Source organism: Benincasa hispida, chromosome 7, assembly GCF_009727055.1.
Source record: "Benincasa hispida cultivar B227 chromosome 7, ASM972705v1, whole genome shotgun sequence".
In the NCBI taxonomy this organism is placed as follows: Eukaryota; Viridiplantae; Streptophyta; class Magnoliopsida; order Cucurbitales; family Cucurbitaceae; genus Benincasa; species Benincasa hispida.
In genome coordinates this window covers 25,485,925-25,504,280 of record NC_052355.1, presented here as the reverse complement: position 1 = coordinate 25,504,280, position 18,356 = coordinate 25,485,925, and the positions used below count along the sequence as shown (strand labels likewise).

At 35.9% G+C, this 18,356-nt stretch overlaps 1 protein-coding gene across 1 annotated transcript; it reads right to left on the bottom strand.

Moving 5' to 3' along the window:
* Nucleotides 1–9,573: 9,573 nt before the first annotated feature.
* Nucleotides 9,574–10,363, bottom strand: LOC120081030 (secreted RxLR effector protein 161-like). The gene is made up of 2 exons (XM_039035709.1): nt 9,908–10,363; nt 9,574–9,711 (listed from the first exon to the last, which is right to left on the bottom strand). Exons 1-2 carry the CDS (start codon nt 10,361–10,363, stop codon nt 9,574–9,576), a joined length of 594 nt encoding a protein of 197 aa, XP_038891637.1.
* Between the last annotated feature and the right edge of the window lie 7,993 nt (nt 10,364–18,356).

Here is an 18,356-nt window from a genome sequence, read left to right as displayed (position 1 = left end):
TTAATCATCTGTTTATAAGTTTATCCTAAACTATTTGCTTAGATCTTTGGGCTGCCAGCAAGATTATTTGACAATCTACGCACCAAGTTTTTTCTTTTCTTTTCTTTTTTGACCTTTTTGTTCAATAATATAATATCCACTTTACACAAATAAATAAATTTCTTCGAAATATAATATCTAGATTAGAGATTCAAACTGAAACCTTTTTTTTTTTTTTTTGTCTGAAAGTATATTTTAGGTTAAACAATCTACACAGTTTAAAATATTGATGTCAAATAAAATTTCAAATTCTAAATTTTATGAAAATATCGATAAAATGTTGAGGCCGAAGGAGGTATCTAGAAAAATTAAAACTTTAGTTAAATTAATAAACAAACATTTAACACTTTGTTAAGGACTTAAAATGTTTATGTTTCTGATATTGTATTTGTATATTAGTGTGACAGCTTCTTATTTTTTCTTATGCTCTTTTCTAAATTTTTACGACATAATGAAAATTAACACTTTATATTATATTATATGTGTAAGATGTGAATTATATATATATATATATACTCTTATCATTNTTTACGACATAATGAAAATTAACACTTTATATTATATTATATGTGTAAGATGTGAATTATATATATATATATATACTCTTATCATTTTCCTTTTTTTTTTTTTTTAATTTTTGTTTTGATCCGGTCGTCATGCCTGTTTTCTAAAATTTCGATAACATCTTCAAACATACTTATTTTTCGGAAAATAAAATTTCTGATATTTATTCAGAAATAAATAATTAATACAATAATGGATGGATTAGATATATTTTTTTTAAAAAATACTTAAATATTTAATGACAAGAATTTTTAGATGCAATACATTGATGTACGAATTTTGGACAAGATCAGCTGCTGATGTGGGGTTGGAGATAGATGCTAACAAGTAATATACGCTTATATTTAGAGTGATTTTAAAACTATTAAAATCACTTACGCTATGTTAGGTTTTAAATCAATCTAAAATACATTTTTAATTATCTAAAGTTAATTTAATATTTATTTTTATATTTTTAAATACAAATTTCATATCATAATCATGCTCTATATTCTTGATTTGTCATAAAACTCATATTCTGATGTGGTGCTTGACCACACACACTCTGAATCTTGAGTTAGGATTTTTGTCCGAATTGTGTACGGCCCCTAATTATGGTTATAGTAGGAGTATTAGTATGATTAATAGTGAGGGATATTCTAATAATTAGACGTTAAGGTTGTTAGGTTTTTTTGTGTTATAAATAATAGGTGAGAGTGAGGTTCGATTAGGTTATCTTACTACTAATTCTGTGATATTACATCATATTTTCATATTTAAGAGTTATTTGAATTTTCAATATTGAATATTCTTATTGGGAGGTATCTTAACAAACTCATCTTGAAGGAAGCTAAAAGACGAAAAATGGTTACTTTTGTGAAGGATTTCTCTCCATGTTTCATGAAGTATGTGTCAAATTCATCCTGCACCATCAGTCACTTGAGTTTGACACATTTTTCTAGAGTTGTCTCCTATATCTGAACAAGTCAACTTTCCGACGAGTCTAGTTAGCGTTAGGGCAACCTCATCGTTGTCTTATGTAGAAAATAACAAGTTATTTAAGTAGGCTTTTATTAGGAATTTGGTGGAATTAAAGGCTTAATGGCAAATTTGTAAATATGAGCTGATGACATTTTTTAAATTAAATGCATATTTTTCTTATTAGGGCACCCATCGTGTACCACTCAACAAGGAAGAAAAAGGGGCTGCCGTTTGAAGGGGAAAAACACCACTTTAGAGAGAGAGAAAATTTTGCAGCCGCATGAGAGAGAGAGAGATTGATGCTCGAGATTGAAACCGTCGACGCTGGCGTTCAAAGCCGTGGTGTCGCTGTCTGGTCCGATTTAGTGCAGGTGCATGGGTTTCGGTTTGTGTTCGACGAGTGGGTTTCCAGTGTGGGTGATTTCAGGCGGGTTTTACCAGTTTCAGGGGCTGTTTTTCAGCAGATAGGTGTCAGTTTCAAAGGCGATATTGTCTGCGGATCTCTCGATATCAGTGGGTGTTTTTGCTCGACGGTATAGTTGAGATTGGCGGTGTTTTGCTCGGCGATTAGTCTCGGTAAAGAGGCAGCTTAATCATGTTTCTTATTCTGAAATTATAGATCATTGATCTTGTGCTTATTTTGTAATTTGTAATTCCTCATTGCTCTTAGTAAAATTGATTCAAGCTCGTTCTCAAAGTGGATGTAGACCAAATTGGTCGAACCACTATATATCTGTGATTTATCGTTTTCATTTTATTCTGTTAGCTATTTATTGTGCGTTTTGCTTGGGCATTATGAGTTCAGTTTGTTTAAATTTTATGAAATGGTATTAGAGCTCCATTCGATCCAAAGATGGTATGTGGCAGTGTGTTGATATATTCTTTGTTCAGGAAATTTTTTTGTTAAGGTTAATTTGACATATGGCTTTGTTATCAACATGGTTCAAAATTGTTAAATTTGATGGAAAGGCTGATTTCGGGTTATGAAGGAAAAAGATTAGAGCTCTTTTGGTGAAGGAAATCGAACACGAGGGTTTCCATGAGCAGTGGAATGATCTTTCCAAAATTCAATCGTATATGAACATTAAAATTACAATCACAAACGGAAACATACGGTTATGCGAAATACATAAATTACAGCATGCTATACAAAAAAATCAAGGACAAGAATCAACACACTTTTGTAGATTCATCTTCGAGTTCCTTGATCACAAACGCTCGACCACAGCAACACAGCAATACACGAACGTTCGTCTAACACGACCGCTACACTGCACAAATACCGCACGAACTAAGCGATCGCCAAGGTCACAAACACCCTGCACACCACGAACGACCTCCACAGAACTTTGATAGTGTCGAGTTGAGTATGACACCACCAAGAAGGTTACCTTGGTATTCTCGTTGTGAGAATCCAGAGGGTGGGCTCTGTGTGAACTTGGTTTGAGGCAGAAAAACGGAGAAACCACAATCGTGTAAACGATTGAGCAAGTTGGAGATAGAATAACCTATCGTATAGATCGATGCCTAATTGTTTAGGAAAAGCTATGCGATCATCTAACAAAAGCTAAGCGATCGTTTAGCTCATCACTTAGCTGAGTGTCTATCGCCTAAGAACACTCCAAGATCGTTTAGCTAACTCCAAGCTAGACAATCTGGCTATTGATTTTAGTCTAAGTTATCATTTTAAGTCCACTCATAAACAACTTTTGTCTATGAATTATGAATAAGTTCAAGTAGTCATATTTAAACACTTTAATGAACTGTTTAACTTGAATGCATGCATCAAATCTATCTAATTCACCTTTCCAGGTAAGTTCTCAGGTAGGAGTGTTACGTTTCTGTCAACTTAAATACCCCAGCCTAGACAGAATCCCCTTAGACAAAAGGTCCCTCATAGATAGATTTGCTACACTTTAATCTTTTACTAATCAATTTAATCGTATTAAACTGATTGAAAGATTAAAGCCTTAGGGTTACTAATCATATTAGAACCATGATCTTAGGTCTATGTGATCCAAGTTTTAAGTATTTTAAAACATGAATTAAACCTAAGTGAGCATGTATGTCTTTCTTATTGCTTTTAGTTATAATTTCTCTTTAACCTTTAAAAAGAAACAACTAAAATATATCGCGCATAACTAGGTATTTATAACGCTTATAAAGAAACCTATGTGTCATGCTTCATGCAATGTCCAGTTATTATTATACATAACTTTTATATACACATAATAACCAAGCAAACATGCTTTCCATTCACCCTTATACTATAACAATTATAATATAAAGGTGATACATGTCAATGCTTTTTATGCATGCATAAATATAACTCTTATATTATATGATGCATGAGCATGCTCTTACATAATTAAATCATGCTTCTCTAAATTTATACTTACAATAAGAGATTGATGCAGACTATGCATAACCTAAGGTGGAGATTTGCTATATGTGCTACCATATGACATATAAAAATCATACATCAAAATGTAATAAACAAGGTTAATGGACCGGGATGAATCTTTACTAAAACCGGAATGAAATAACTCTATCTATTCATTTTCCATCGAGCAAACCGGTTCATAGGAAAATCGAGTCTTGAACTTCCAGGTGAACTCCATCGTTAGTAGACCTAAGGTAAAACGATCCATCAGCGCACACTAGATAATGGTACAAAAGCTAAACAATCGCTTAGACGAAAAGAGGCTTGGCGAAGCCTGATCGTCTAGGTGACGCTTAAACGTGAAAAGGTAAACAATTTATTGTGCGTTGCTAACGATTGTTTAGTCATAACTAAGCGATGAAGCATTACTAAGCTAACGTGTTAGTGCGACCGCGCGCGTTAAACGATACCCGAGCATCCGATACTCAATGATCGCTTACCCCATCATCTACATGACTCGATCAATCTTTGATCATCTTCTTCTTCGAAGAACAACAACCCTTGCTCCGATCTTCTTCACGAAGGACTCAAGACTCAAACTGACTTTGAATTACAAACTCGATTACTAATTAATTGTGCCCAAAAGCGCTGGGGCCTTTTCAATTAACCGAAATGCAAAAGAATTAAATCAAATTGAGGCTAACATCCCAGAAAACTCCATTAATCCGCACATCCACAACAATTTAACAATTAAAAAGAGCAAATACGCACCTACCATGAATGTATATGCAATTCGTTGCGACAATGAAATTGGAATCTCATAACCTAGCTCTGATACTAATTGAAGGAACTCTTAAAGAAGAGTATCCATGAGTGCGTTCGGATCTTTCCTATTTCATTGCGACCGAATTACCACACACACATTCTAATAAACAATTATGCAATTTAACACTAATTAATGACATGCTTTGATAAATAAAATACAAGAGATTGAGTTCACATACCAATGGAAGATTGTCTTCACAACGAACTCAACCCAGCAGAAGCAACCCTCTACGATCTTTATCGCCCAACAAAATAGTCGGCTACGGCAGCACGATCGTCTACACGAACGACAGCAAACGAACAAGCATGAGCAAGTAGGAGCGGGGACGACACTACCACTTAGAGCCCTTGGTATTCTCGGAGTGAGAATCCAAAGTGTGGTCTTTGTTGAATTTGGTAGAGGAAGGAGGAAAGGGCTGATCATGTAGAAGGATAAGCAAGTGGGAGAATGCTATCGTATAGCGGATACTTATCTTTTAGAGAAAGCTACACGATCGTGTAGGTTTTACTAAGAGATCGTCTAGTATTTAGCAAGCGATCGTTTAGAAATCTCGGCACGCTAAGCGACAGTCTAAAAAAGCTGACTGATCGTTTAGGGAATGCATGCGATCGTTTAGACGTGGGTGTGCGATAATTTAAGCGATGAGGTACTATCATATAGGGGTACTATCGTATAGGCTCTCAGCTAAGTGATCGATATGTTTTCACACCTTTTGCGAATTTATCGAACTTTTTGCAAAATGAAAAACATTTTTATTTTCTTCTTCAGTTACAATAACCGAATAATATTTTCCCACTAACGTACGATTGAGGAGATATTTTTGGTCAATTATCACATAATTAACCAATTAATAATTAAATGAATATAATCATATTATATTCTTACCCTATAATTTGATATCATATATCGACTATAGTAATTTCTCCTCTACTTGATATAAATCATTTTTATATCTAATTTCCTCCAAAATAATGTATCTCATATATTTAGTCAATTCTATCATATATAATTAACTAGTTCAATTATATCATATATAATCGAACTCCCTCTTGTCAATTTGAACATTTCAAACTGACCCAAAAATTGATTCTCAACTTGATCCAAGCTACCTAGGGGACCTTATGGACCTATGGCTCGAAGCTTCAACGGTACGTGAATAACTTACTAAACTCTTTAGCCACAAGATCCACCATCCGTTAACTACTCTTTAGCCACGAGATCCACCATCCGTTAACTGCCAGACATTCCACTAAAGACCAACAACTGAACTCTTCTTACTGCAGCTATATTTCTGTGTCCATCGGGTATAACCAATCATGAGTACGATGACCCTTCATAGATGCTCGTAAGTACAACTAGGCCAATTTACCGTTTTGCCCCTATAGTTACATCTCACTCCTTAAGTATCACAGATTCCTCTAATGAATAATACAACATAGTCCAACTATGTGTGAACACCTCTTGGGCAAGAGAAGATGTGTGGTACCACATTGTTCAAGCCCTGGAATTAGCCCTTAAGGGAGCCATCTATCTACTTGCCCATGCTTCGAGGAAGGAGCGAATTCCATCTTGTGTAGCTAAGTTCCCAGCTCCTAAATTAGACGAATCCCCAAAATGGTAGGTTTGAATCGCGACCTGACCACTTGCACCCATACAAATCAAATGACCGCCTTTAATGGCAGGAGTTCCCAACTCACTCAGGATTGAGGTCATGTTACCTGTGGTCATCCTAGTGAAGTGAAGTCTCTGTCATGAACGGTGTTATATAACGAGACGTTAACACTTCGTGGTCAAGTCTTATATAAACTTGTATAGGACGCCCCCGCTCGCATATCCCCTACACGAATGATCAGGATCAGACTATCTGTGACAAGTCACAACACTTATGACCATTCAACAAGTGGGCCGCATCTGTAGCATTACCAGGATAAGGTTTCCCTCCTATATCCATATATTAAAGACCATTTTTGTTATCACTCAAGACATGATCCACTTGTATGTCACTACATACATGCTTAAGTTACGTACAGATAACTAGGGATTTTATGTTTATTGGTTTGTGGTAAAGCAAATAAAACAAAAAATTGAGCAAAGTCAAGTTATGAAGTAAATATCATATATTATACAACATAAGCATTTGTACAAACTATTTACAAACATACACTCAATATATGGTTTCTCACCCTTATATACGACAAGGATATGAATCTCATTAATACTACTAACTTTCAATTTAAAAGAATAATAAAAAGAGAAACTCACAAATCATTAAAAGCTTAAAAACAACAAACAATTTAAATCTTAGATCTAACATAGACATCAAACTAAAAATTTAATATAGCAATAAATTTAAGAACTTAACAATTGAAATTTAATGAATAAAAACCTCAAATCTCAGGGTCGTTACACTAAGTCCCTTTAAACCCTATGCCTTGATTTTCCCTACTTAAACATGTTTAAGTTAATGCATTGAAGTATGGTTAACTCTATGCTATGAATGTTGTGTGTAGGATGGGGTTTAAGAGTTTACAAGGAAAAATATCCTAAGTAAGGAAGCCTAGACTCCCAGGTAACAAAGGATGTGAAAATGTCTACTAGTAAGAGAGAAAATGGCTAAATGTGTGAGGCACGCGTTGTAGACATGTTGCTCTTGGCGAAGGCCAAGGCGTAGGGGATGCAGTAACCTAATTTGTCCAAATAGGTTAGAAGAGTTGTGAAAACAATGGCAAGGCGGGCTGTGAAGCACAGGGCGTGTGCTGATTAAGGGCCAAGTCTGGGCATGAGTGTGTGAGTTGATGGCCGAAGAGGTTAAGGTGTGTACGACAGAAGAGAGCATATGTGTAAGCTTAAGGGGGCGCAAGAGCGCACAGGGGAGGCAAAGTAGTGATGAGTAGTGTGCGTCAATGCAAAAGCCTAAACCATGAAGGCAGGTTGAAAGGATGAGGGCATGTTGGCCGAGTGAGGGGCTATGGGTTGCAACTAGCCTATGCGATTGAGTGTAGCCTATGCGGTGGTGAAGAGATGGAAGAACTCAGCTTAATCATCGACCTTAGTGGGCCAGCTATGGTGTTTAGAGGCCTTAACCCTACTTAGTGGGCTAGTTTTCACCTTAAGCATGCATGATAGTCATGCAGTCCCAAGTATATAAGGGAGGTCGAAAGAATAGATCAGTTTGGCCATTTCACGCGTTCTAAGAGAGAAGAGATTCTACTGACTTAAACCTGAAAGGTTGCTGATAAAGAGATGGGGTTGTCAAGAATAGATTCCCGCAAATTCAAGTTGAAACTTGGAAAAATTCCTAAGTGTCTCGTGCTTCCAGATTTTCTCAGGGAAAGTGGAAAGATTGAAGGATTCTGAGCTTAATAGAAGGAATCTGAGGCTCAAATTGTATGCTATTAAAGTTAAGAATCTATCAACAAGTTTGTAGAAGGAAGTTTTCCAAAGTGATTCCTCGAATTTAAGTTATTCATGCTTGAATTTGAAATCTAGAAATTTGGGGTTGAATAAACAGGCATCTGCCTCTGTGGGACAAGCAAGCAGGTGGTAGGATAGCCTGAGCATTGACAGGCGTGCATGCGTGGGCGAGGCTGACATGTAAGGCGTAGGTGTTGGCGTGCGCGCTGGAGTGTGTATGATTGAGCGCAAGTGCCGCCTGTGGATGTGTGGGGAGTGATTGTACGACCACATTTCTTTTGAAGGCACTGATGGATAGGTGAACGTGCGACGTGCTCGCACGGTGAGAGCGTCTTAGTGCATAGGCAAGTGCTTCTGGTCGTATAGTACCTATAAGCTATTGACATGGTATCTATTAACATGGTATTTGCTTAACTAAGTGTAGGATGCACGAGGTGGGGTGATGCATTGATGAATGTGAAAGATACTATAATTTTGATGTTAAGCTTATTCATGTAAGTTAAGCTTAAAAGGGAGCTGGTGGCATTAAGCAAAAGTATTTGTCAATGTATAGGGAAAACACCAATATAAGAAGTATATCAACTATGAGGAAGTAGCCCAAGACTGTGAATGACAAAGATTATAAGTGTTCTGCTCAATAAGTTTTCTAGTGCATGGTTAACTTTTAAACTAGCTTTATCAAGTTGTTTTCCTAATGATGTACCATATGAGAGTTTTAGTTTCATGAAGAGCTTTCTAAGTAACTATTGGGCTTAGTTTATGTATCTGGTGGGCTTTTTCAATGCACCACTGAGGCCCAACTTGAGAAAACCACTCAACTCTCTCAAAAGCTGAAAGAAAAACATTGGCTTGAAAAATTGTATGCTAAAAGCACAATTCGTGTGATGCACTAATCTGACCTTACACGTTGAGGACTACGATTAGACTAATCCACTTACCACAATCTGAAAAGATTTTGAATGACTATTCTTATTTTATGTTTCATGTTAGTTTGAGATCGAGAGAGAATAAAGAAAGAATGAAGGGAGATGATGTCCAAGTTTCGTGAGAAATTTGGAGAAGTAGATGAAGAAACAATAATGCATGAAGTGTAAAAGAGAGGAGGAAGAAGAAGAACACAAGTTTTTACGTGGTTCGGCAACAAGATGGCCTACATCCACGGAGGTGCTTGAAGTTTATTAAGTCTTGCAAATATTTTGAAGAATACACAAATAAGTAGCTAGGAGTTTCTTTTAAAATTTCTATATCTTGATGATCCTAGCTAACCTATATATATAGGACTTTACAAAACAGTTATAACATATTGTAAAGATTATTTCATACATGTTTTCTTAACAAATCTCCACCTTGAAATGAACCTTAGCTCCTCAATGCTAACCTGATATCTTCACCCTTTGTCTTTCAGCTCAAACCCGATGATATCCAGATATTTTTTAAGTTTGAGCTGGGTCATGGCTTTGATCAACATGTCAGAGGCATTGTTTGAGGTATGAATCTTCAACACCTCTATCCTTTTTCCTTCAATCTGTTCACGTATAAAATGATACTTAAACATCTATATGTTTTGTTCGATTATAATGTTGTGGATGCTTAGATAAATGTATGGTACTTTGATTATCACAATAAATCTTTACTGTGTTCTTTTTAATACCGAAATCAAGTAGTAATCCCTTATGCTATAACCCTTCTTTAACAGTTTTTTATAGGGCAATAAATTCTACCTCAGTGGTAGAAAGAGCTACCACTGATTGTAATGTAGCCTTCCAACTGAGAACACAGCTTCCATATAGAAAGATATGACCTGATAAAGACCTCCTTCTGTCTAGGTCCTCTGCGTAGTCTGAGTCAACATAACCAATTAGCTTAGATTTAGTATCATAAGTCTGTTGATATAGAAGTCTGGCACTCATAATGCCCTTTAGGTACCTCATTATCCATTTAGTAGCCTTCCAATGCCTCTTTCCAGTGTTAGCCATGTACCTACCGATCAAACTAGTAGTACATGCAATGTTTGGCCTTGTAGAAATCATAAGATACATAAGACTTCCCACTGACTGGGAGTAAGGAACAGTAGACATTTGCTTTAGATGCTCAACATTTGTCTCTTTGGGTGAATTCTCTAATGAAAGTTTGCAATGATGTGCTATTGGAGTGTGAACTATTTTAGCTTCTGTCATATGATACTTCTTGATTAATTTCTCACAATTTTATGTTTGATCTATGCATAACTTGTGTGCTGTTCTATCTCTTTTAATGTTTATGCCAAGAATTCTGTTTGCATTTCCCATATCTTTCATTTCAAACTCTAATTTCAATAAATTTTTGACTTATTTTAGATCTTTCATGGTAGTTCCTGATAATAACATATCATCTACGTATAGAAGTAGATAGACGAGATTAGCATAGGTATTAGTGTTTATTTAAACATAGCTATGATAAGAACTTTTAATAAACCCATTCTTCTGTATGAATTCATTGATTCTTCTGTTCCAACAACTAGGAGATTGCTTAAGTCCATAGATAGAATTCTTCCATGGATAGTAATGGTCTTCTTTTCCACTAACTACATAGTCTTTAGGTTGACACATGTAAATGGTTTCATCTAGAAAACTATGTAAGAAGGTTGTTTTAACATCAAGTTGTTCTAGCTCTCGATCTTTTTATGCCACAATAGATTGAAGTAGTCTGATTGAAGTTTGTTTGACTATAGGGGAAAATATCTCATTGTAGTCAACTTCTTGTCTTTGAGTGAACCCCTTTGCAACCAGTCTAGCCTTATATCTAGGTTCTTGAACATTAGGGATACCTTCTTTAAATTTGAACACCCACTTGGATGCAATAGGTTTGCTCCCTTTAGGTAAAGGTACTAGGTCCCATGTGTAATTTCTCATCAGGGACTCAACCTCATCATTCATAGCTTCTATCCATTTCCTTGCTTTTGCATAACTTACTGCCTCTTCAAAAGTTGATGGTTTTGAATCATTATCTAGTTCTGAGGCATTTAGAGCTCAGTTGATGTAGTCATCATATCTTGAAGGTGGTACTATAGTTTTCCTTTGCCTATCTCTAGCTAGGGTATAATTCCTTAGATCTAATCCCTCTTCCTCAATTCCAAAAACTACCTCATCTTATTCTTCTTCATGATGAGGCAACTAACCACTAGAATTATTAGAGTTTGAGCTTGAGGGATTTATTGTAGGCAATAGTGAGTACTCCACCTCAATTGTTTCTGTCTTCTTTTGTGGTGTTGAATCAGTAGAGTTAGGTTTTTTCATAAACATCTTTGTCTTTCTGAAAATGACATATCTTCTTGTTACACACTTCTCTTTATTAGGATGCCACAGTCTAAAGCCTTTCACTCCTTCAGTGAACGCCAAAAACATACATTTTACTGCACGGACATCCAACTTACCCTTATTCTGATGTACAAAATCGGTGCACCCAAACACCCTAAGGTTACTTAAGTTAAGTGGATGTTTGTATTGGGATTAGTATCCTAATTCTCTCGAAGTCTCGTTGTTTTGTAAAGATACACATTGTTCAATGAATAAAATAAGTGTTATTTAATTCTAGCATTTACTCATATCCAATAAACAAAGTTCCTTGGTTATCTTATGTGAACTTAAGCATGTATATGTGATATACAAGTGGATCATGACTTAAGTGATAACCTAAATTGGTTTGTAGTATAAGGATTAAGGTGGGATACCTGATCCTGGTGACACTATGGATATGACCCGCTTTGTAGAGGTTTGCAAGTATTGTAAACTACTATAGATGATAGATCCTGACCATTCATGTGGAGACGTGGAGCGAAGGTGTCTTATACAAAGAGTTTGTATAAGACCTGAACCACGAGATGACTAGACTCTATATATAACATTGTTGATACTAGAGACTTGCATCTCACCTAAACGACCATAGGTGACACAACCTCAATCCTGAGTGTTTTGAGAACTTTTTCCTTTAAGGACAGTTCTTTAATTAGTATGGGTGAGAGTGGCCAGATTGACAACTCAACATACCTACCTTTTTGGGGACTTGTCTGATCTGCGAGCTGAGAACTCAATCCACAATATGGAATTCACTTCTTTCTCGAAGCAAGGATAAGTAGAGAGATTGCTCCCTTAAGGGCTAATTCCGGAGCTTGAACATAGTGGCCACAACTTCTCTTTGGAAGAGAAGACTCAGTCATAGCAGGACTATGATTTATGTTCGTTAGAGGGATCAGTGTAACGGTTATTGGCCCAGCTGTACTTACGAGCGATCTGTGAAGGGTTGTCCCACTGCTGATTGGTTAAGATGGACACATAATATATCTGTAGTAAGGAGAGTTCAACTGTCGGTCTTTAGTAGAGTGTCTGGCGGTTAATGGATGGTGGATCCCGTGACTAAAAAGTTTACTCAGTTATTCACGTACCATTGGAGCTTCGGAGCTACAGGTCCATGAGATCCCCTTGGTAGCTTGGATTCTATTGAGGATCAATTCTTGGTGTTGATTTGAAATGTTCAAATTGACAAGAGGTATTTTGGTTATAGATGATATAATCGGTATGATGTATAGATACATCTTGTGGAGGATTGATGTAAATGAGATTTACATTAAGTACGATGAAATAGAAAAAGAACTATGGTTTATATGTTTCATGAGATGAAATATTAAAACTATAGGTTATAAATATTGTATGATAAGTTGGTTATCATTTATGTTTATAATAATATTAATTATTGGATAATTAATTCTTTTTCTTTTAAATAAACAAAGTAGTGGGTGGTTATTGAATCATGGTAACCATGAGTTTAAAAGGAAAGTGATTTCCTATTTTGAAAAGAAGTTTTACAAACATTTTGAAAAGGTTTTTTATTTTTCTCTCGCAAAAAAGAAACTCACGAAGTCGTCAAGTAAATACAGATTTACTAAATGTCGGTTGGGTGAGCTATATGATTGTGCAGGTGCGAGCTAAACGATCGTGCAATATTTACTAAACGATCGCATAGCTTTGTTAGACGATCACTGGCCCAAGGTAAACGGTCGTGTAAAGTCTGTAGACGACAGACCGAGCTAAACAATAGACTAAATGATCGCATAGCTTTTGCTAGATGATCACATAGCTTTATCTAAACGATTGGGAATCGACCTATACAATAGGTCTCTACCATCTCCCACTTGTCCAGTCATGTACGCGATCGTTGTTTCCTCCGTTCTTCTGACTCATACCAAGTCCGAACAGAGCCCACCCTTTGGATTCTCGCACCGAGAATACCAAGGTCGCCTTGTTGGTGGTGTCAGACTTAACTCGACACCGTCGAGGTTTTCTGGAGGCCATTCGTGGTGCTGTGGAGGCCATTCGTGTTGCAGAAGAGTTCGTAACTGAGGAGATTGTTGAGGACGAGTGCGGAGTGTTTGTGCTGTGTTCATGTGGTGTTGTGGTCGTGAAGATCGAGTGTTCGAGTTGCTGTTGTTCGAGCGGTTGCGCAACGGAGCTTGGAGACGCATCTTCAAACGTGTGTAGAGTTTTCCCATACTGCATTTGTAGATATTCATGCTGTAATTTCTCTGTAAGATTTGCATAACCGTGTATGTTTGAAGTCGACTGTAAATGTTATGTTAATTCATGGAAATCGCGCTTCTGATTTCCTTCAGTTTGGTCCACTTTTCCTCTAAAGTAAGTAAGTTAAGTGAGGCATGAGGGCCTCTGTTTAGTGTGTAGCCTGTATAGGAGGTTACTTCAGCCCAGAACTTCTCTAGTAGGAAACATTAGATAAGAGACTCCTAACTCTTTCAATAATAGTTATGTTTAGTTTTTCTGCCACCCCATTTTGCTAATGTGTGTACCTCACAATCTTGTGTCTAACAATCCCTTGATGTTTACAAGAAACATTAAACTCTTATGCAAAAAATTCAAGTTCATTATCTGTTCTAAGGCATTTAATCTGACAATTAGTCTGTTTTTCAACCATAGCCTTCCACTCTTTGAATTTCTCAAACACCATATGTCTAGTTTTAAGAAAACATATCCAACATTTCCTAGAGAAGTCATCAACAAAAGTTAGGAAATACCTGACACCACTTAAGGATTGGAAAGGTGAGGTGCCCCATAGGTCAGAATGCACATAGTCAAAGATGGCTTTAGTTGTATGTTGAGCCTTAACAAAGCTCTGCCTAGTTGCCTTCCCTATCGCGCAATGCTTACAGAAGGATAGGCTTTGATGAACCCCATCTGGTAGGATCCTTTATTTGGATAGAGCTTGGAGGCCTTTGGCACTTATATGTGAGAGTGTTTTGTACCAAAGGTCTCCTTCAGTAGGCTCCTCGGTAGTCACAACTAGAGCTGACTGCATCTTCTGAACTCCTTGAACTACATAAATACCATTTATTTTAACCCATTTGAAAATAAGCTTACCATTATTCAAGACTTCACAGTAGCCTCCTTTCCCTCTATATTCATAGCCAGTTAAGTCTAGCATGCCTAATGAGATCAAATTTATCTTCAATTTAGGCACATGTTTGACATTTCTAAGTAGCTTAACTATCCCATCTTCTAGTTTAAGTGAGACTGAGCTAATTCCAACTACTGGACATGAGTGATTGTTACCCATGTAAACAGAGCCTCCATCTAGATCCTTATAGATGCTGAACCAGTCTATGTGAGGGGGCATATGAAAAGAACACCCTGAATCAAGAACCCAATCTAGATTCTTAGCTGGTCCTTCATTTCCTGCCTTCTGATTTGAAGTAGCTAAGACATTTAAGTAGAAGAATGAATCTTCCCCTACTGAGGCTTCTCCAGACTGAGTGGATCGAGCTTCCTATTGTCGTTGTTGTTTATTCTTCTGCTCATTCTTCCATTTTAAGGTTATGCAATCCTTGATTAGATGCCCAATCTTTTTCCAATACTTGCATCAAATCTTTGATTCATCCTTGCTTTCTTTAGTGGAATTATGCTTGCCCTTTCCTTTATTGTTGTGCTTAAATTTCCTTTCACAAATAACCCTTCAGCATTAGGTTTTTCATTTTTGCTGGTTAACAATTCCATTTCTTTAATCCTAAGTGCTGAAATGATAATATCAGTAGTGACAAAATCTCTTCCATATTTTATAGCTATCTTTACATCTTTGTATGAAACTAGAAGTGAGTTTAAAAGCACAAAAGCTTCATTGTCTGCACCAATGTCTTCACCTTGAGTCTTAAATTCTGCTGTAATCAATTTCAATTCATCAAGATTTTCAGTCAAGGTTTTAGAAGAACTCATTTTATAGGTGAAGAACCCTTCTCTTAAGAAAAGCTTATTTTGCAGATCTTTGGTTTCAAAAAGTTCATTCAATTTAGTCCACATTTTAAATGTTGTATATTGATAAATAACATGTCTAAGCACACTGTCTGAGAGGTTTAGGATAAGCATTCCATGAGCAATTAGCTTCATATTATGCCTTTCTTCTTTTGTGGCAGTGGTAGGGAGTTTGGTTGGGTCTTCAAGTGTTGTGTGTGCCTTCTGTTGCCCCAAAAAAACCCTAATTTTTGGCTTCCATAAGCTGAAGTCTCCTTTCCCATGAAATTTCTCAATGTCATAACTTGCAACAACTATTTTTAGCTTTCTTTAATTTTTTGAGTGCTTCAAGATTTCCTTTCTTTGATTCTTGACTGATCTTCTATCTTTCATCTAGGCTCTGATACCACTTTGTTGGGCTTAGTTTATATATTTGATGGGCTTTTTGAATACACCACCTAGGCCCAACTTGAGAAAACCACTCAGCTTTCTCAAAAGTTGAAAGCAAAACGTTGGCTTGAAAAACTGTGTGCTAAAAGCACAATCCGTGTGATGCACTAATCTGACCTTACATGTTGAGGGCTGAAATTAGACTAATCCACTCACCACAATATGAAAGGATTTTGAATGACTATTCTTATTTTGTGTTTTAGGTTAGTGTGAGCTCGAAAGAGAATAAGGAAAGAATGAAGGGAGATGCTGTCCAAGTTTCTTGAGAAATTTGGTGAAGTAGATGAAGAACAACAATGCATGAAGTGTAAAAAAGAGGAGAAAGAAGAAGAACACAAGTTTTTACGTGGTTCGGAAACAAGATGGCCTATATACATGGAGGAGCTTGAAGTTTATTAAGTCTTACACAGATCTTGAAAAATACACAGATAAGTAGCTAGGAGTTTCTTTTATAATTTCTATATCTTGATGATCCTAGCTAAGCTGTATATATAGGACTTTACAAAACAGTTATAACATATTGTAAAGATTATTTCATACATGTTTTCTTAACAATAACCATTTTGTCCTCAAGCTTTACTTTGAAGCAAGCCAAGTATGATAATGAACACATGAACGCATGTCCTAGATTTTCGAACTTAAATTTTTATGAAAATGCGTTAATTAGCATTTCTTTGATTATGTAAACCTTTTATGATGATTATATTAAAAGTTTTTTTTAATAGAATTCTTAATGATCAAAGTCGAGTTTTCTTCCTTAAAGTTTGAGTTATGATGATATGATGAGGAAACCCGATACCGAAAAACTAAGAGAAAGTATCTGGGTCCCTAGTACGTAAGGTATGACGGTATTCAGGGCATTACCACGTGCACGTTTGTATGGTTTGACGTTGGTTGTGTTGAGACCATTCCACCCCAACTAAGGATTTCAATGTCAGGAGATTGAGCAAAATGGTTCTCTCTCAACTAAGTTTGAATGTTTTACACATTTGATGCTTGTGAGTTTAAGTATTTAAAACTCTGAAGTTTTATATGATTGATATATACTTAACATTCAATAAACATGTTTTTTTTTAAATAAAAATACTTATTTTCACTGAGGTAGAGCTCACTCTTTTTTATGTTTTCTCTTGTCCCTAGGTAGCAGTCAACTTCTCCAAGGATAGCTATACTGCTAGTCTACCACTCAAAGTGGAAGTTGAACAGCAAAATAAAGGAAGAAAATCTTAGGTGGTTTTGCATTTTTGTCTATAGTTTAGTTATCATGTATATATTATGGACAAGGAAAAATTGATGGGACCCACTGTATTGTGTATGCAAATATGTTGTTGTTTATATGTAAAAATCCAGATACATATTCAAATTACTAAAGTTATGAAATGTCTATAGGAAGAATATATGTTATGCTATGTTATGTTATTAAGTGTCTAAAACTAATCTAGCAGGTGATGTTGGTAGAGATAGATAGTAGTTGCTATAAGAGGTTTGATAAATGTTTTCTTGACATCTCCTCCTAGGATAGGAAAAGGGATTTGGGAGGGGGTATGACACCCCCAACGTGGCATTCAAGATCACGAGATAATAGATTCAAGAGATTTATTGTTGGAAAAAATAATATCCGAACTCAATGCTTTTTTTTTTTTTTTTTAAAATATTATAACAAAGCTTGTTATTAAATATCTAATAGTACAATTATCGTTGGATTATAACACACAAAATTGTTTCTCTAATTTTTTTTCTAAACAATTACTTACATACAATATTATTTGTGAGGCTACCTATGGCTAAAGTGTTGTATTCATAGGTTTAGTCAGTAATCGATCTTATCAAGAAAAACAATTGTTCATGAAAATTCGAAGAAAAAAAATTACTATAAAAAACACGTGACTTTGTTGGATTCATAATAACTGTTCACTATTTTCTTATATTCTCCTTTATATGCTCTATCAGTTTGTTTTATTAATCAAATCTATGTAAAAAAATTACATTTTTCATGCTTCATTAAAGGAAGTTATAGAGCGCTATTATTTCAAATTAATGTTGAGAGAGAACAAAAAAATCACCTGATAAATATTCTTATTGCCAAGCTACACTTTTGACACCAACCTTCTATCAGTAGTGCTTGCAGCCATAGAAAGAGACCATGGAGAGAAATTTGTGATGAAGTAGTCAGGGCCATAATTCTCAGGAGAGTTGGAGGTCTGTTGGGCTTGATAAGAGAAATATGGGCTGGAAAAACTGACTGCACTTGATCTTTTGGGCTTAACAACACTCAAGCCCTATACGAATACCAAATACCACCTTTGTTATTCACACAAACACAAAACAATGTGCTGAAAGCACAATCCGTGTGATAAGAGATCTCAACCTTACACCTTGATGACTGAGATTTGAACTTGGCACTTCTGCTGATTGTAGAACTCGAATATCTAAACTTTTCTTTATTTGTTGC